This window comes from Nycticebus coucang, chromosome 5 (genome assembly GCF_027406575.1).
Source record: "Nycticebus coucang isolate mNycCou1 chromosome 5, mNycCou1.pri, whole genome shotgun sequence".
Taxonomy (NCBI): domain Eukaryota; kingdom Metazoa; phylum Chordata; class Mammalia; order Primates; family Lorisidae; genus Nycticebus; species Nycticebus coucang.
In genome coordinates, this window is record NC_069784.1 from 104,874,516 (window position 1) to 104,895,663 (window position 21,148).

General features: G+C 37.7%; 1 protein-coding gene across 5 annotated transcripts in view; it reads right to left on the reverse strand.

Moving 5' to 3' along the window:
* The window catches only part of PTPRK (protein tyrosine phosphatase receptor type K), a 556,126-nt gene that overhangs the window by 101,687 nt on the left and 433,291 nt on the right, over window positions 1–21,148 (reverse strand). For all 5 annotated transcript variants that reach the window (XM_053590941.1, XM_053590944.1, XM_053590942.1 and 2 more), the window contains exons 12-13: window positions 9,466–9,739; window positions 6,467–6,503 (exon numbers count right to left, since the gene is read on the reverse strand). In XM_053590941.1, the coding sequence (XP_053446916.1) occupies window positions 6,467–6,503; window positions 9,466–9,739 (311 nt within the window). The remainder of the gene's footprint in view (window positions 1–6,466; window positions 6,504–9,465; window positions 9,740–21,148) is intronic.

A 21,148-nucleotide genomic window follows, 5' to 3' on the forward strand; every position in this document is an offset into this window, starting at 1 on the left:
TGGAATGCTTAAATAACTGATTAACATAACCACCACCTCACTTACTTGTTTTTTGTGGTAAGACATTTATAATTTACTCTCAGTTATTTTGAAGTGCACTCTTACACTGTGCACATTAGGCGAGATCCCATCAAATGGCCTCCCTCCTCCCACCAATCACTCTCTCCCCTCCCCTCCACTCTGTCACTTCTCCCCTCCCTCTTGCTAGACTGTATTTGTTTTACCATTTGTATGAACGTGTAAGGGACATTTCTTAAACTAATAGAAGCCGTCTACTACAAACTCATAACCAGTATCATATTGAAAAGAGAAATACTGAAAACATTTCCACGTCAATCTGGAACAGACAAGGATGTCCACTATTGCCACTACTGTCTAACATAGTGCTGGAAGTCCTAGCCATGTATTCAGACAATGGAACGATATCAAGGGTATCAAAATGGGGCCAGAGGAGGTCAAACTATCGCTCTTTGTGGGTGGGATCATCTTATACATGGAAAATCCCAAGGATTCAATCACCACTCACAGAATCCTGAAAGTAATCAAGAAATACAGTAATGTTTTGGGATATAAAATCGATATTCACAAATCATAACCTTCATACACACCAATAATAATCAGCTGAGAATCAAATCAAAGATATAATACTTTCCACAGTAGCATCAAAGAAAATGAATATATTTAACAAAAGATGTGAAGGATCTCTACAGAGAGAAATATGAAATACTGAGAAAAGAAATAGCAGAGGATGTTAACAGATGGAAGAACATACCATGCTCATGGCTGGGAGGAATCAACATTGTTAAAATGTTTATACTGTCCAAAACAATCTACAGATTCAATGCAACACCCAATAAAATACCGATGTTATATTTTGAAGATCTTGAAAAAATAGTTCCACGTTTCATATGGAGCCAGAAAAAAACCAAAATAGACAATGCAATTCTACAAAATGAGAACAAATTTGGAGGCATCCTGTTACCAGACTTCAGGTTATACTACAAGTCTATAGGGATCAAACAGAACGGTATTTGCATAAAAATAGAAACTATGGAATAGAATAGAGAATCTAGAGATGAAATTAGCCTCATATTGCCATCTAATCTTTAATAAAACAAACAAAAGCTAAAACTGGAATAAAGAATCCCTGTTTAATAAATGGTGTTGGGAGAACTAGTTAGACACATGTAAATGACTGAAACTGGACCCACACCTTTCACTACTTACAAAAATTAACTCATGATGGATAAAAGATTTAAATCTAAGACATGAAACTCTAGAAGAAAATGTGGGAACAACTCTGAATCTTATCAGCCTATGAGAAGAATTTATAACGAAGACCCCATTGGCAATCACAGCAACAACAAAAATAAATAAATGAGACCTGATCAAGTTAAAAAGATTCTGCACAGCTTAGGACACAATCAACAAAGCAAACAGACAGCCTTCAGAATGGGAGAAGATAAGGGCATGCTACAAATTTGACAAAGGGCTAATAACAGAGCCTATAAATAACTCAAGCAAATCAACAAGAAAAGAGCAAACAATCCCATTAAAAACTGGGCAAGAGACATGAACAGAATCTTTTCTCACGAAGACAGATGAATGGCCAAACAATACATGAAAAAAGTGGTCATTGTCCCTAATCATCAGGGAATTGTAAATCAAAACCACTTTGAGATATCACCTAACCCAGTGAGAACGGCCCACGTCCCAAAGTCCCAAAGCTGCAGACGCTGGGGTGTATGCAGAGAGAAAACACTGATGATAGGAGTGCAAAGTAGCCTTTAAGAAAGAAGTATGAAGAGTCCTGAAGGGACTAAGAGCAGACCTTCCATTTGATCCTGCAATCCAATTTCACTAGGCATCTACCCCAAAGAAAAAAAGTTGTTTTACCATAAGGACATTTTTACTCAGTGTTTTTAGCAGCTCAATTCAGAATAGCAAATATGTGGAAACAACCAAAGTTTCCATCAACCCTTGAATGAATTAATAAACTGTGGTATGCGTATACCATGGAATAAATACTATTCAGCCATAAAAAGGTAGAGATTTTGTCTCTTTTGTAACAACCTTGAAGGATTTGTAGAACATTCTCCTCAGTATTTCTAGAATGGGCAAATCCAGCATCCCATGTACTAAATGCTGAAATCAGTAGATTAAGAACTATAGGCCCACATGAAGTAATACTCAATTAAACGCAAGAATAGGGGAGGTGGGGAGGGGGTTCAGTAAGTTCTCACTCAGTGGGTACAGTGCACGTATACGGTATTCTTTCTGGTTAGAGGACACAATTACAACTCGGACATTACCTTACAAATGCAAATAATGTCACCTAATTATACGTACCCTCATAGTAATCTGAAGTGAAAAAAAGAAGGCAGGAAAAGGTGAACATTGAAAATAGTATAACTTACACCCCTTTTTAATTTCTAGACCTGATCTTATGTTTAAGAACCATAAAGAATACTTGGAATTCTTATTTTTACTTTTATTATATGATTTCAAGAACTCCATGAATCAGAGTTTCTCAGTAGCCAAACATGGTACACTCTCCTGCCCCTTGGTTGGGTTAATTCTTATGATAGCTAATGAAATGTTAATCTCTTACATTTAGATCTAAGTAATAAGAGGTAATAATAGCTAGATTTCCTTTGCAGCCTCTGTTCTAACACATCACACTCATTCATTCTGATTAAATCACTAGAATAGGTCCTTCTCATTGAAATGTTGAGTACCAAGAAAGCAAAGCAGCTATAGACTAGTCTTAAGAATAGCTGTGATTATATTGAAAACATAATTTCCGCTAAACTTTCTTACCATTTACTCTAGCAAGTAGCCATTTGAATGAATAAGAAATCATTGATTGTTATAGAATTCATCACAAGAAAACTCACTTGAATAAAACTGATATGGCGACAAATTAGGATTAAATTTAATTCAATTCCTTATGAATTATATTTACATGCCCATTTAAAGAAAGAAAAAAGAACTCTAGTTGTATATGAACTTTGCCCTGCCTCACGTGTTATATAAACTGCTCTAATACTCTTCAGAATTGCTATAACTAGTACTGTAACTAGTGTGAATAAACATTAAAGATGAAACAGCTATCTTAAATTTAGTTTAAATTCTATCACCTAGTCAACAAACATTTATTGTACCTAACATGACTCCCATTGTGTCTTGTCCCTAGCATACAGACAATATACTATAGACAATATACTAGTCTTGTTAATATAAGACTTCAAATTTGGCTAAATAAATATTCATTTTAATTTTTTAAAAAGTGAGAGAAAGCAAGAAATCTATGGCCTGAACAAATCTATGTGCGGTAAGAGGCCACTGCAAACTGGAATGTCTTATAGAAGGACACTAGGGCTTCCAGAGCACTAGGTTCTTTTTGTTGTTGTTGCAGTTTGGCCAAGGCCAGGTTCAAACCCACCACCCTCAGTATATGGGCCCAACCCATTGAGCCACAGGCGCTGCCCAGCACTAAGTTATTTTCTACAGAGTTGTTCTAGATGTGGAGGAGAGTGGGAAAACAAGGTTCCAGCTGATCGGGACTCACGGCTGAAGCTATAAAGGTGGGGGCCGGGGGAGGGGCAGGTGGGACACAAGGCTTGTCCATGGGAATCATTCAGGATGCAGACAAGTACTTTCTAGACTGTTTCCAACCAGCCCAGAGATTCCTGGGAAGGGCTGTCCTGCTCACTTTGCAAGTGGCTTAGAGAATGAAGATTCACCTTGTCCCATGAAAGGAAAACTTCACTAAAGCTGTCAAACTCCTGAGACTGCTCTATGCACCCATGGTCGTGCAATTGTTAATGTTGCACCTGTTTTTATTTTTTATATTGAGAAATACTTTACTCACCTACACAGACCTTTTTAACAATAAAGTGCTCACATTTTAAGTACACACAGTATAACAGATTTTTACCGACACATACACCTGTGAAATATTACCATTCCTTCACCATAAGGTTCTTTCATGCCTAATCCCAGGCAATATGGCTAATGCCATTTTGACTACTAAGTATGTCTTTAAAATGCTCTGCCAGGAAACTTTCTATTTTCACACTGAAAAATTTCATACCAAAGCTGACCACACTTGCATGGTGTTCATCTAAAATGTAATCACATGGAAAGTGATATTACCTTCATAAATGTGGTTTTTCAAATGTGGAAAAATGTTTAATGTTCAAAAAAAGAAATAAGATTAGATCTGGACAGAAACAACAAAAAAATAAACCACCACGGTTTTTCCTCAAAAATTTTCAATCATGAAAGTTTAGTTTAGTTTATATGTATATTTCTTTTACGTCCTTCTGAGGCAAAGCACAAAATCATTATTATAGTTACGATGAAAAGACAGTAGTTAACGCGTTTGTAATGTTGACATTAAACGCTACTCAAGCACTTCATAAATTTGTTATTTTAATCCCTACTGTAATAGTAAGGTGTGGTAATCTATTATTTTTACTTGGGGAATGAGGGTTTACATTACTTGCCCAATGCTAAAGAAATGCTAAGGGGAGAAGTCAGGATTTGAACTTACAAAGACTAAGGCTATAGTCACCTGTTTTACTACAGACCACACTGACTTTCTGAGATGCAGAATTACAGCAGGGCTAGATTATTAGATAAAGAAGAACATCCAAAAATGGACTCTTTTTTTACTACTTCTGAGTTTCTGGCAATTATTCTTTTCATTCTTTCCCACATGGTGAGATTGATTTCTGTGATCTCAACTCTCTCACAGTCTAAATATCATATCACATTTGTCATCATAATTTTATTTCTATTGAAAGAGGAACAAAATAATGCTTAAAAAACTCATGCAAAAGCAAATGAAGAAATAAATGAATAAAAACTTTTAAATGTTAGAATCATTGATAGCTATCATTTCTTAAGTATAGAAATGTAGCATGATTTATATATATATATATATATATACACATATATATTTTTTTAATTTCAGGTTAATGTGAGGGTACAAATAACCAGGTTAATAGTATTTGAATTTTTAGGTAGAGTCCCTTGTGTAGTTGTGTCCTGTACCCAAAAGGTGTGCCATACACCCCTACATTGTGCCCAGTAAGTGGCAGCACCCCAACCTTCCTTTCCCCTCTATTCCCCTCCCCCCCAATTTGAATTGAAATGAATTTTTCTCCTATGTGGGCATGAATTAGATCATAGATTGATTGCATTTAAAGAACTTTTTTAGAGGTTGATGTGTTATCCTTTTATTTTTCTCACCTTTTTTCGGTGAAAAAGCATAGGTAATATGCACCTAAATACCTTCTGCTATTATCTTCTAAAAATTTCAGCTCTATTTCCTGATATATAAGCAAAATTTTTAAAATAAATGCTTATAAATTATATATATTTTTCTTTTCCTTCGTTAAGGGCTGCTATGTTTTTTTTTTTTAACGATCATGAGAAATCTTAATATTTGAATTGAACACGTGTTATTTTCTTCCGTAAAGCTGCTTCATTATTTATCTGATAAATGGTAAAACATAAATGCTACTTGAGCAGACTGATGATTAGATAGAGAAAAATGATGAAAGGAAAGATGCCAACATACAGATAATATGCTCATTCATTTTTATCTCAAATGAATCAACAACAGCTTATGAATGTAGGTCTAATACTAATTCTGGCAGCAAACTGTCCGGAACACCAACCCTCCCAGGAGGCCCAAGTCTTCATGCAGAGAGCTTTTTCTTATTTCTCTCACTAGGATACACCAAGTAGCTGCCTCTCCTTTGGCACAATCAAATAACTCCTAAATGAACGATTAGAAACATAGAAAATGTGGAAGACTCTCCTCCACTCTGAACTCTAAATACTCATTCAAAGATAAAAATGTTTGCTCTTGTCAAAGAACCTGGCAACAAGCTATAATATGCAGAGTAAGCAGAAATTGTCCCGGCTGTTTGCCATTGCAGACCTCATTTCATGGCATTAGTAAACTGTATTTACTCTAACAGCACAACAGATGAAGACATGGACCAATCAATCTCCATCCACCTAATCTCACATGTGTATGAGCTAGCTTGGTTCCTTTCATATTTGATTGTCTACTGTGGAAAGTTAACAGAGATTTTTAAATAAGTAACTTGCTATGTTAAGTTGCTAAAAATCTGAGCTTTTCTGAACACACTAGTTGATCAGTGGCACAAGACCTTTTAGACACTAAATGGCAGAAATAAGCTCTTTTAAGGTTTTTCGAAATCCTTCCTATTCTCCTGACAAACTTCTTTCATTCAAGTACTACAGGATGGGAAGTAGCAGCCACTACTTGTTAAAGACACCCAAGTGAGTTGAGGGCTAACTGTGTAATAGAAATGCCACATTTAATTAGCCCTGAAGCAAGGAACAAGGCTCTTTCATCTCAGAAAGGGGAGGGGGGAGCATGGAATTTAAAAAGGAAAATAAAAAAAATAACTAAACCTCTTACCTTTTGTAGCAATCCGTACACACTGGGTTTTAGTTTCCTGATGAAATAAAAATGAAAGAAAATAGTCAATGCATAGGTAAAGTTCCTGTTTCATAAATTATAACTGTTACAAAGATCAATCTGGGGTCATAGAAAGGATTAGAAACAACAGAATTAGAATATTCAGGAAACTCTGTTTTAATATACACTCTCCGAGAAATTTTTTTAAAATGTAAAAGAAATACTTAAAAAATTTCCAGTATTTTCTAAAGATGTATGTATCTCTTTCCCCTTATAATGAAATAGGCCAGTTTTTCTGTGACATGTAGGAGAGCATTCTATATACACGTATTGTGCCTCTAAACTACTGGAAAGCATTTTTGCAAAGCTAATACACATCAGTCCCAGTGATAAATTTAATTTTCATCCGGCAGCTGTGGACTCACACCAAAGCTAAACATTATCTACTCTCTTTTGGATCCTAGCATGTCTGAGGAGCTATGAACGAGAGTACAGTAATTAGAACGATCACCAAACGCTGCATCATAGTTTGTTCTTTCTTTTCTTTTAGTTTAGCTGGTGGAGGTAACTGCTTCTCATTCTCCTCCTTTTGCTAGAATAAGTGGGCAAAGAAAGTAGGGGCCAAAGAAAGAAAGAACAAGAAAAATGGTGTTGTGGAATGGCAGTGGGAGACGTGTGCCCCTGACAGCAGAAAAAGTGCCTGGGCCCACCCTCACTTCTGTTAAGACTTCGTTCATTCAGTGTTTATCTTTGAGTCCATAAGAGATCAGAAAAGGTATCAACGCCAGTGAACAAAACAGAGGCTATGTGTTTTCAAGATGCATTTTTAGGCTTGGTGCCCATAGCTCAGTGGTTATGGCGCCAGCCACATACACGGGGGTTGGCGTGTCTGAACCCGGCCTGGGCCAGCCAAACAACAATGACAACTACAACAAAATAATAACCAGCTACTTGAGAGGCTGAGGCAAGAAGATTGCAAAAGGATGTCATAAGCCCAAAAGTTGAAGGTTGCTATGAGCTCTCTAGTTGCCATGGCACTCTACCTAGGGCAACATAATGAGACTGTCTAAAAAAAAAAAAAATATATATATATATATATATATATACATATGCATTTTAAACTCCATCTTGAGTAGTTCTTTGTAATTTCTTCTAGGGCATTTATTGTTTTTTAATTAAATAAAGAGAGGGGGAATTAGTAATTAAAATCAAATTTTACACTTCTATTACTTAATTGTGACCTAAGGCCTTCATGGTAAGCTTCAAGAGATTACTCCACATTTCCATAAAGGCCCAAAGGGGTTTTGATTGCCTAAAAGCAATTGCTGTTAAGTCTCTACCAGCAGTACCAGCTTCTGCTGGCAGGAACCACGTCAATTTTAAAACTCTTTGCCAAGGTAACTGTGAAATATATGGTTGTTATTCTGTACTTTGATTAAACCACAGTGTAGATATATTAACAATTGGGAAAGAAAATTTATATCAATGCTTTCAAAGGGTGCCAAAGAAAATCTTTTATAAGTAACAGACATTCATTAACACTCTTCTCATACAACAGAGCAAATAACAAAAGTTAATTTGGAAGCTCTCTCCTCTCTAAAGATGAAAACCCTAATACAAAACTAGGTTTCCTAGTTTTCTGCGACTTTATACCCAGGACTAATGAATACCTTCCACTGTGTTCTCAGATGTACAGGGTACAGAAGGTTACGCAGGTAGGAAGTGGGTATTAGACTTGCTACTAAAGAACCCCAGTTGTATAGAAATAAACTAGAAGGGGAAAAAGCATCTTAAACCATGAGCAGCCTCTGACTTTGGAGCACATTTTAGAAGATGCTGCAGCATTTTTCCTTTGCCATCTGTAAACGAATCATACAGGGAGGTAGAAAGATAAAGTTTTCATTCAAAAGCGGCTTTTCAACACCCAAGGTTCTCAGTGGCCCCTGCAGATGGACAAATGGATAGTGACGTGATCCAATTAATTTCGTCTAAGATACAAAATGACCAATGCAATTGTGTATCATAGATCACTCCCAGGTGCCCACCTTAGGGACTCAATTACACAAACCCAGCAACTTCCTACACATCTAGAAGTCTGCTAAAACGTCATTATTTCCATTGGGTCTTAGACTGTAGAAGTTTCTATTCTCAGCATTTTTTTTCCTCTATCCCTCTCTGCCAAAGATGAAATAAAAGTAAATACATGAATAACATAAGTTTTAGGAGAGAAAAATCTTTCCGAGAGAACAGCAGGAGACACTTAAGGCCAGGTTGCTTCCCCCCTATGGAACCAGTGGTGGTTTCTAATATCCTGTAGTGCTTTCCTCTTCAATATTCATTTGGGATCAGAGGGAGTGTTCAAAACAACTGTGTCCAAAATGGGAAAAAGGAGGGGCAGCTGGGGAAACAGAAAGCAGCCTCCCTAATGGCCCAGCAGCCAGTGCTCACCGGGTGCCTTCCGTTTAGGTCTGGCAGCTCAGCCACAGGTGCCCTATTACTTGGTAATCAGAGGACTGCTACTTGTTATTTACTATTTGACTTGAAAACCTTGCAAAGTTTATAAACGTTTATTAGCCTGCTGTGGAACACGCATTCTGTTTATCCTGCAGTAAATTTAATCTTTTCAAGTGCACCACTGCTGAGAAAGGAAAACAGAACAACGCCTGACATTTACTCGGGGTGGCGTCCAGGGGGGAGCACACCCACCTTTTCAATCATTTTACTCACATTTGCTACCACGGTTGCCCCACAGAAGATGCAGGTACCCGCAAAACAGGAATCCTGAGAAATGTAACTTGCGTGCAGCCTCAGCCCAGTGGTGGGTCCCCAAACTGTGCATAGACTGTTGGGGGCAGAAAAAACACCCCCTACACAACCACTATTTTCCTTTCTTACTTTTTAATTTTTTTTTTTTTCTGGACAAATGCTACTGAGTTTATAAAATTGGACACCAGCTTTTCCTCAGGGCTATGAAAAAGCAAATCTTGGAGGAAGCTCACCTTCTCCACGCTACTCATTGCCTGGAAATAGATGTTGTATCCTTTGCGTGGAGCCAGAGGGGGGTTCCAAAAGCCTTGATAGGTCCTGTTGTCACCAACTGTGAATGGGGCAGGCTCAGGTAGATTCCCTGGGGGTAGTTCTGCAGCGAAGTAATAGGGTGCGCCCCCACTCATGGCACTTTGGTAGGTGACAGGGACCTGGTAGCACTCCATGGTTCCTGCTTCTCTCCTGGTGCGGTGTGGGTGCAGCTCCTCCACGACAATCTGATAAGCACTTTTGGAGAAAGAGGAGGGTAAAGGACATATTTAGTGACTGGAGATATTAAGATATTTTTTTTTTCTTTTCTTGAGACAGAGTCTAACTTTGTTGTCCTGGGTCGAGTACCGTCGTGTCACAGCTCACAGCAACTCCAACTCTTGGGCTCAAGAGATTCTCTTGCCTCAGCCTCCTGAGTAGCTGGGACTACAGTGTCCACCATAACGCCTGGCTATTTTTAGAGACAGGGCCTCGCTCTGGCTCAGGCTGGTCTCAAACTCTGGCAAAAAATTTTTTAAAAGGAACAAAGGGTGTACTATTAACATACTGCATTCAAAACTATTTATAAAGCTGGACTTAACCCAGTGCATTCATGTTTTCAGCTATCTTGCAACAAAACAGAATTTCACATGAATTTTATTCTTCCCAACACCAGCATAGTTACTAGGGAATTGAGACAGGTTAAAAAATAAATCGTCATAGAACTCTCCACATTTTAAAATTCTAAGGAAGAAGAAGCCCCGTTAATAAGGACCCTGACATTAACCAGAGACGCATCGTAAATTAAGTTCTTTGGTATTTTTAAAGGCTGAAAGTTAACATTTCCTGTGAATGGACATTATGGAAGGCCCAGCTCCCAGGTCCAACAGAATGAGTGCCTGGGGGCGGTGCTAGGAGCACCAGTGTGCGGTTGTCACAGCCTTCATGACAGAACGTGCTGACAGGCTTCTCCACCTCCTGACCTTGCTGCGGCATCGACATTGGCTCAGAGCTATGTAGAGCTAAAGTACAAGTGACATGCGGCAATACGGGCACAGATGGACAGAAATCTGTCCTCACCACCGAAATAGACTGCCTCCATCCTCTGGAGTTGTTATTAATAAAATGTTACAAATTGTACAAACAGATGGCATTTGGCCTATTAAAGTTCTAACCTAAACCTTCTAGTACCTTTTTTAAAAATCTTAAAACATTTCTATAATAGCTATTATTTTATACAGGAGAGGGAAGACAATGCACATTTGAAAATTTCTCTGATTTCTAATAATGTGATTTTTAATCACGTTCTGAAACTGGCATATTAATATTCTTTAGGAAATTCTTTAGGCATAACATTTTTCAGGTAAAGCACACCTGGGAAAGTTGACATTATTAACAATGATGTATATATTATTAAAATATTTTAAAGAACTATGCTTAAAAATTCCTGAAAATTCTGAGAAAATACATTGTCGTAGTTTATATAAATTGAACATAAATAAGCTGTGTGTGGGATTGCAGATGAATCTTGAGTCTCTGACAAACATGATTCTCTATGTAGGAAAAAGAGGCACTATTCAATGGATCTTCAAAAGGAATTGAGTATTTTCTTTAATAGACTTTCATAAAAACAAAAAGGGGCAAGAAAGACAGTGAGAGAGAGAGAGAGATAATTTACATCTATGAAAATTAAAACAGTTTAGAATCTTGTATGAAATTCTAATTTAATATAAACTATTGCACTTAGAAACAAAAGATCTTTATAGATTGAGATAAAGAATTAAATTACAGTTCAATTTGTTCATTGAAGATTTTCTTTTCTTCCGAATTGTTCAAGTTCCCATTTTCCTTTAAAATATTGCTAGGAAATTGATAAGTAACACCCATAAATGTGCTCATCCATCTCCTTTCCTCTAGAAAGAAGACAGACATCGTAGTAATGTCAGAAATTGTAATTTGGGCAAACAACTAAGGCAGAAGTCGAGGTTATTTCAAATTATGTCAACTGCATCATTCTTTCTCCTGCTGCCAAATTTCTCCTGCTAAGCTCAAGAATGCCATTGACAAGATAGATGGCTTCTGAGCCATCCATGGAGCAAGGACTAGTCAATTTAAAATACAGGAAAATACATAAGCAAAGCCCCGGGAAAGAAGAAAAGAATAAATGTAGCTGACATCTGCTATATTAAGCAAATCTAGCCCTTCGTTTGTTTTATTTTTAATTTATAAAACATATTTGTATGTTACACATTTGCCTATCCTGAGGATACATCCACTTTTGCACATAAGCTTCCACATCCATGCTTGCCAAACAAACCTTATATTCTTGCCCTGAAGAACACTAATGATAATTACCCATCCTTGTTAATCATTTAACTTAATCCTTAAAACTAAATTCCTCATTAATTATCTCATACCTCTAGAAAAAACCCAGAAAATCTAGTCAACATTCAATCTTAACTAATTCTATTAAATTGACATAGATTTTATATTACAAATTAAGGGTGCTTCATGCAAGACAGCTTGACTCTCCAGATCTATTAGGAGCAAAGCAAATTGCCAGTGTTGGAGAGGAGTGAAGTCAGAAGAAGTACAGTCTGCTCTGTGGGAAAGAACCTTGAATATAGTCGTACAGAAACTAAAATCAACATCCAGGTTGAACTTTCGGATGTGGCATTATTTTCAATTAAATGAATGATAAATCATTCAATCTTATAAGTTGGGGATATTTTAATAAAGAATTAAATTAAGAAAACTATTTCTGCATATATATATATATGCACACACACACACAAATATTCTATTGCCATGAACTTTAATCTTGTAATGCATCTTTTCCCTATTAATTATTTGAATGATCATGGAAGAAATGAAGTGGTGTATTTTTTTTTTTTTTTTTTTGAGACAGAGACTCACTTTGTTGCCCTGGGTAGAGTGCCTTGGCATCACAGCTCACAGCAACCTCCAGCTGTTGGGCTTAGGCGATTCTCTTGTCTCAGCCTCCCAAGTAGCTGGGATTACAGGTGCCCACAACAACACCTGGCTATTTTGTTGTTGTTGTTGTTGCAGTTTGGCCGGGGCTGGGTTTGAACCTGCCACCCTTGGTATATGGGGCTGGCGCCCTACTCACTGAGCCACAGGCGCTGCCCGAAGTGCTGTATTTTTGTTATTATTTAGAAACTGAGGCAAAGAGAAATTGAGCTCCCACTAAAACTCACACCACTAGCCTCACTTTCTCCTTTCTCTATTTTGTGCTAAATTATCTCAAACTGGATGTTTGTGTCCCCCAAATTTCATGCTAACACCTTAACCCTCAATGTGATAGTATTTGGGGACACGGCCTTTGGAAAGTACTTAAGGTTGGATGAGGGGCCTTCACCAAGAACCAGATTAGCTAGCACCTTGATTTTGAACTTTCCAACCTCTAGAGCTGTGAGAAATAATTGTTTCTTGTATAAGCCACCCAGTATGGTGTTATAGGAGTCCAAGCAGACCAAGACACATACTTAGAAGAAGACTTCTGAAACCTGGCTTTTAAGCACAATTACCAAAATATTCTTTGTGCCATGACTGACATAGGACAGAAAGCTGGATGTGGGTACTAGACCTCCATACTCCATCCCTCTCTCACCCCTGGAAGAAATGTCTTCATAATATAACAGGTTGTTTCTGGATATTTTTCACCCTCAACTATGCTTCACTCCACAAACTGATATAGTAGCCATCACACTTTATATTCTAGTGTTTCAAACGGGGTAATGGGCATTTTACTAAGTATTTGTGGAATGAATTAATCATTTTTGCCTTTTCTGTTGAGTTTTTGCTTAGTCAGGATATATTTAAGATATTTTTTTCTTTCTCCATGAATGTAAAGTTTTCACCCCAAAGCTTCTGAACATTATTTGGATATTAAGAATTTTCTCAGTTACCTTCTTTCCTGTGACTTTGCATCAATTCACTCATTCATTTTCATTCAGCAAGTACATATGTAACAGCTATCACATAGGCATTTAGGGCAGAGAGGTGAATAAAGTCCTAGCCCTTACGGACCTTATATTCACTTTTCTTTTTTGAAATTTCTAGTGTTTTACCATTGTTAGAATGCTTTCTGCCCCTCTCCATGTGATACAGTTTAAAACAATGACAAATACCCAAATATCTATTTTTTTTTTTTTTTTTTTTTCTGTTTTTGGCCGGGGCCAGGGCCAGGGCCAGGTTTGAACCCACCACCTCTGGCATATGGGGCCAGTGCTCTACTCCTTGAAGCCACAGGTGCTGCCCCAAATAGCTATTTTCTTAAAAACTTTCTTTCCTTCTGAAACCGTGATTGTCCATGGTAAGGATTTAAAGTGACTGAGACAACCGTCCACAAGTAGATTTTCAAAGTCCTCTTAACTTATGTTTCATATTCTCTTTTGCTTTCACTAAAAAATATCCATTTTCCAGTTTCAGTTGTTGGTTCACACCGGTCTGCTAAACTGCTCTCTCTCCCTTCAGAACGCCCTCACTATGTACCATTCAGCAGACTGAAAATACGAAAGTATTTCTCCTTGTAACAATATTGCTAAAAATCCTCTAGTGGAATTTTATTGTTGTTAGCTGGGCTCGGTCTTCAGTCAGCTCCTTTCAGGACACACAACTTTGCCATCTACTGTTGCCTTTTCCAAGCACATTTAAAAGGCATGGGTATGGTCGGCACAGAGATCAACTGCAACCTGGCAAGTCCGAAAACCGTGTTTATACTCGGTGAAAAGTAGCTAGAAAAATAATGAAAAGTCACTATCAGGAGGGATCGCATTGAACTTGGGATGAAGCCCCAGACTAAAAATGTTAAAGTGCATTTTTAAAAGTTCTCTTTCCTTTGCTATTCAATTTAAGAGGTTTTTCTTTAACCTCATGTTTACGCCTTTAGAATCTGTTTTTATCCTTGTTGCTTGCTTATTTATCAATTCAAATTAATTAAGGGACAGAAAATAAGAAATGGGAAATCAAATTACAAGTGATTTAACTAATTACATGAAATGGGCCTGTGCTTTTTCATTCTTGTGGTTGTCTAATTACGTAATGGCACTTAACTCTAGCTAGAGCTAAATATTTGAGCTTAGTGCTCTAGTAATTAAAAATATCCCAAAGCCATATTAATATTTTTAATTACTCTACCCATATTTAATATGTTCCCCATTCCTTTTAATTACATTTAAAAATATTTCTATAATTCAGTTAAAAATCAATATACTGGCAACATGAATCTTCACTCAACACTCAAACTGTGATTTCCTTATGTTTAAAACATTAAAAATGACATGTTTCACTATAGTACACAAATGCTTCTCAACTTACAGTGGGGTATGGCCTAATAAAACCACTGCAAATTGAAAATATTCTAAGTCAAATGCAGTTAATACACCTCCCCTACCGAACATCATAACTTAAGCCTAGCCTACCTTAAATGTGCTTACAACACATCAGCCTATCTGACACAAAGACTGTTTTATAATAAAGTGTTCAAAACCTCATGTGCTGCATATTCCTCACTAAGGATACTATCAAAATTGAAAACTTGAAGTACATTGAAATAGTGATGCTTTCCCCCTCTCATAAAGTTAAAAAATCGTAAGTTGAGCTATAATTGTAAGTTAGGGGACTATCTGTAATATAATTTGGTTAAACCTTGGAGTGCAGTCATTTGTAATCTTCTGAGAGGCCAAATGATGACTTTCTCATCATACCACTTTCAGTTACGAGACTTAAAAAAAAAAATCTAAATGGATTTTGCCATGAGCACAAGAAGAGAGTATCTGATACACCTGGCAGATAGACCTCCTGATTTAATGCCTAAAATGCTGGGTTAGGGTTAGGGTTACCTAACAACACCTTGCCATCAATTCTTTTTAATCCATTACTAAGTAAATCCTCTGTGAATTTGTGTATACTTCTAGCTTCCATAACCTCTTGGTGATAGTAAAATGATAAATTATACAATGTTATATAAAAAACTTTCTCAAGTTTATCTGAAAAGTCTCCTTAAAGTATCAGGAGAAATTCCCTAGCTCCAATGTTTTATCATTCTTCTTTATAATCTTCCCAAGATCCCACAGGTCCCGTCGATCCTACCGCTCAATGCCAACATTTTGGCTACAGAAGAGAGGTGATCGTCCTGGTTACCATCACAATCCCTGCTCTTCCCTCTTCACTCCTTAAACACATAAGCAAGTCTTGCATGATTTCCATTTTTGTAAGAGGAACAAGCAGCTGCTGAGTTAACAAAGCTCAGGATTCTGGCATTAACTTTAACAAATTCTATCTTTAACCAAGTTCTGCCTCTTTGTAATTTCTCTCTTCATAATCCCTTTTAATATAAATTTCTCTCCATTTCCCACTGCTTTCTTTATTTCGTAAGGCATCCTCTATCAGAGGTCCAATTTTCGGCCCCTGGGCTGCATGTGGATTATGTGAGCACTGTTTTGTCTATCTGTGGTGTCAGATATCACGAAAATTATGTGCGGACCTTTTTATTTGCTCATCAGCTTTTGTTAGTGTTTGTGTATTTAATTTCTGCCTCAAGACAACTCTTCTTTCCATGTGCAGCAGACAAGAAAAATGGTTGGACACCCCTGCCTGGAGTTGATGCAATCTCCATCGTTACGCTCACTTACTATTGATATGTATTATCCATTTGACACTGCTGTGCCAATTGTCACTGAAATACACTAAACACACTGGTGAGAGTTTCTCCCTTTCTCCTTATCCAGTTTTTCTACTTCTTCCATGAAGCCTTTTATGACTTTTTTATCCTGGCTTCTTAAAGCCAATGGAGATAATTTTTGAGGTGTAGATGGTTGAAGGATGATGGGAGGTAGAAGTCATAATCACATGGGCTGCTTGTTGGATCTAGTCTCTAACCCACTGACACCAATTATAAACGCCAAAAAACCCACCCATTGGAACCATAAAGGTACCCTCAGAAATTCTTGGTTTGAAAAAAAAGGCCAGGCTGGGCTCAATGGCTCATGGCTGTAATCCTACCACTCTGGTAAGGCTGAGGCAGGTGGATCACTTGAGCTCAGGAGACCAGCCTGAGCAAAAGTGAGACCCCACCCCCACCCCCATCTCTGCTGAAAATAGAAAAAGTAGCCAGGCATCCTGGCAGGCACCTGAAGTCCCAGCTACTCAGAGGCTGAGGCAAGAGGATCACATTAGCCAAAAGGACTGAGGTTGCTGTGAGCTGTGAATATGGCTCAACAATCTACCTAGGGCAACAGAGTGAGACTATGTCTTAAAAAAAAAAAAAAAATTAGGCCAAGAATTGCTGTGTTAACATATTTGTTGCTTACATTACAAACATGATACATTGCAAGTACTCTGTGGTATTATAGTGTTATAAATATTTTTCAGATGTATACCTATTCTTTAGTAGACTATAAGCTTACTAAAGACACTGGGTATCATATTTTTAACTCCAGCATCTGTTCATTCATTCACAAATAGATATTTATTATTTATTATATGCTTTAAACTACTTTAAATGCTAAGGTACTGTATTGAATGCAGTAGTGAAAGCCTCTGTTCTCATGAAACTTTCATGCTAGCGGGGATTTACAAATATAACAGTTTAAAAACCAAACAAATACATAATATGTCAAGAAGAGATAAGTGCTCTAAAGAAAGATAAAGAAGGATGAGGGAAATAGCGAACAATCAGAATGGAGAATGCTGTTTCCTATGGGGTGCTAAGATGGGCCGACGTGAGTAAGTACCCTTTGAGCAGAAACCCCAAGGAAGAGACGATGTCAGCCACGTGGGTCCATAGATTATCTTTTCTGTAAAATTCTGTGGCTCAAGCAACAAACATTTGTTACAGTGTCAGTGGGTCGGGAATTTGAGAATGGCTTAGCTAAGTAGGGTTGGCTCGGGGCTTTCAGAGGTTCCAATCAAGCGGTTGGCAGGGGCCACAGTCATCTAAGGGCTGGAAAGGACATTTAACAGAAAGGGTATGCCTTCTTCTATTTTCTGCTAGAAAGAACTCTACCTGCTATGACTCTATAGAATAAACACAAAATTAAAATAACTTCCAATTGATTTAACATGGACCATATAATGGTTCTATCCATAAAATGGGGCAAAAAAAATATTTCCACCTTTGCTTAAATTTTAAGGCATTTTTATTTGGAATTCAAGTAAGTTCTTTGTTGTGATAGTGGATTGGAAAAAGAATTATTCAATCTCTTTAAATTTATAGGATGAAACAGACTATTTTGCAGATGGATGAGGGTGGTAACCCTAATGTTTAAAGCTATGTAAATGTGACTAAGTGACTAAATGGAGACCCCGAACGTAACACTGTTTGAAAAGATCACTTCTATACTTTGATCTGTACCTCTGTGAAGCTATCACTTACCTTAAACATTAGACAATTTCTTTTCCGAATTTAACTGCAGAACAAATGGTGGTTTGACTGTATTTCATAACTACATTCTAATTACTTAACTAAATACATGTTGTTACTGTTTTAAAATGCAAAATTAGATTTTACCCAACCAATATAGTAATTTTAGAATGGGGAGCCAGCCTCCTGTGGCTTAAAATGCTGAAATGTTTGGAAAATGCTGAAATAAAATACATTCATTTATTATACCTCACAATAAACTGAGACTTACCCAAGAGGAACTATTTTTTGTTTTTACAAATATTCTGCAGCTACCATTTTGTTATATTGGATCAATCTTTTAATAAATGGGATATTCTATGCGTCGTAATTTATAATTACATCTCTTCAAGTTAGAATTTTAATACATTTATAAAGAACTCTTTTAGAAAAAAAGAATAGAAATTATGCATTCGAGGGAATTGATTCTAAATGTGGAAAATACTCATTTTGAATCATAGCAATGATTGTCAAGTGATGACAGTTGTAAGGATAGATTTCAGAAAGTTGGTGAAGAGACTCAAAGTTCTAGCTAAGTCAGGCAACCACTTTCAGTTTTCAGAATGATTTTAAAATCAAAAGTAACTTTGTCAAAGAACAAAATTTTCCAGGGTTGTATTGCACACATTTTATATTAAGTATAGGAGGCAGTTTCCGTGGGTAACAGAAGGACAAACTGGTGGGTGAAACTTAGTGTGGCGTTATTTAGAATGGGGCCCTTATATCTTCTGTAAACACCATGACCTCCTAGGGATAACATTTAGTGGAAATACTGGTAAGGTAGGCAAAAATATAAAATATACAAAATAACTCCCCATCCCCTAGAGAGTATGACATTTTATGATTTGGGGGTGTAATACTAAAATAATTTAAAAAAAATTATTTTTTAAATAAACAAAATCTTTGAATTGCGAGATGACTTTTTAACCCATCACCACTTTTAGAATGAAATCTTCCCTCATCTCTCACCTGAAGTCTCCTCTCCATGTCACTCCCACCAAGATTATACATCCGCCCATCTGAAACCTCCCAGGGCGGCACAGCCACGCCTGCATTTCCACTGCTAATTCTCAATGTGGCACATTAGCTCTTCTACCCAAGACTATCCCAGCCTTCAGCCTGGGTTAACCCCAAAGCACTCTAACAATGTGATCTATCTAAAAATATAAATTTACTCATGGTAATTTCTGCTTAAGTCCTTCTGTGCTCACCTTCAGTTTTGAGGCTGGTGCTAAACAGCCTCTTGTTCTGTTCACCTCTCTTGCCTCAGCCATTGTCACTTTCCCACAGACCCTTCACTCTTGATGACTTGAACTACTTGCAGTCCTTGAAGGCACCATTCTGTGTCACACAGCCCATCATCTGCTTTGCAATCGTTCAGAAGCCCCACAGTCCTTCCTCCTCCTCTCAACAACACCCCTCTCTGCCCTCCAGTGAAAGTGATGCTGGGCCAAGCTCATTCCCGTCTCTCCTTCCAAACTCAGCTCCAGCACCACGTTTTCTAACTGCTGTCACTGCACTCATTGTGCCACACTGTTACCAGTCTCTGAGTCACGAGTGTATCACGAGCCCCTACCTATGGGCACACACTAAATTGCCTTATGTGGAGTCCTATTCCAAATCTCCAGCTTAGTTCCTGGCTCATACAGAATGTTATTCAATCACCACCATTATAATTACCATTGGTAATTATAATTTTCTTAATAAAAATATAAACTAAACTAAATGTACAAACTCTGTGTAACAAAGATTTCCCAGCTGCTATGACAGAGTATTGTGGAACTTGAGTTTGTTTGATGTTGGGAAGATTAGGCAGAAAGAATACATATTTCCTCTAAAGGAAATGGTGAAATGGAATCTGGCAGACTCTAGTAATGTTATAAAATAGCAAAGAATAGACTCCAGTATTTAGAGACTATGACAGCAGGCAAACTAACTCTTGGATGCTCTTAGAAGCTTTAAGGGGACAGTAAACGGGTCTGGCTTTTCTGGGGAGGTGGTGGTGGGAAGACGCCTGGAACGGCAAGCCGCACCACAGAGAAGAGGTTCTGATAGGCTGAGATAAATGCAGAAGACCTGGGTGGAAAGGGAATAATGGAAATATTTGAGATGCCTGACTGTACATTCAGTGCTAGGGAAACTGATTACATCAAATTGGGTCCTTGCTTTCAAAGAAATCAGGTCACTTGACCAAATAAGACTTATAAGCCTCAAGATAAGGCTCCATTTGCTGGCAGGTAGATGGAAAGTGGGAATGTTGTCAGAGGAAAGAAAGACATCCTTACCTGGCCAAAGGATTTAAAGAGAAAAGGAGGCTCATCTGAGGCCAAACTACCTGACTAGATCAGTCTGGTACTGCCACCTGGCACCCACCGTACATGAGCTGTGCAAGCCCATATACAAGTTAAAGATGGATTTGGTGGGATTAGAATATCAGCTGGAGAAAAGATTTTTTTTTCCAGATAGCAACAATTACTTAAAACAATTGTTATTCTAGGCCGCGTACAGTGGCTCACACCTGTAATCCTAGCACTGGGAGACCAAGGCTGGCAGACTGCCTGAGCTCAAGAGTTTGAAACTAGCCTGAGCAAGAGCAAGACCCTGTCTCTAAAAATAGCTGGACACTGTAGTGGGCATCTGTAGTCCCAGCTATTTGGGAGGCTAAGGCAAGAGAATTGCTTGAACCTAAGAGTTTGAGGTGAGCTATGACACCGTGGCACTCTACTGAGGGTAACGAACTGAGACCTCATATCAAAAAAAAAAAAATCGTTATTCCTTTATATTATCATCAAATTATTTCTTCTGTTGTATTCTAGACTTGAATTATTATTATTATTTTTAAACAGCTATCTTCTACAGTATATAATTTGGAGTTCTCCACCAATGGGATAAATTCCAAGAAGGGTGAAATGTCTTGCTGACAGATACAAAGCAGAATATTTCTGTGCTAGAAAAAGTATCTATGATTATTGAAGATTTTGTTTGTTTGTTTATGACAAGAGTCTCACTCTGTCACCCTTAGTAGAGTGCCATGGTGTCCTAGCTTGCAGCAATCTCAAACTCTTAGGCTCAAACTCAAACTCTTGATTCCCTTGCTTCACCCTCCTGAGTAGCTGGGAATATAGGTGCACCCACAATACCCAGCTAGTTTATTTTTAGTAGGGATGGGGTCTCACTCTTGTATAGGTTGGTCTTGAACTCCTGAACTCAAGTGATCCACCCACCTTGGCCTCCCAGAGTGT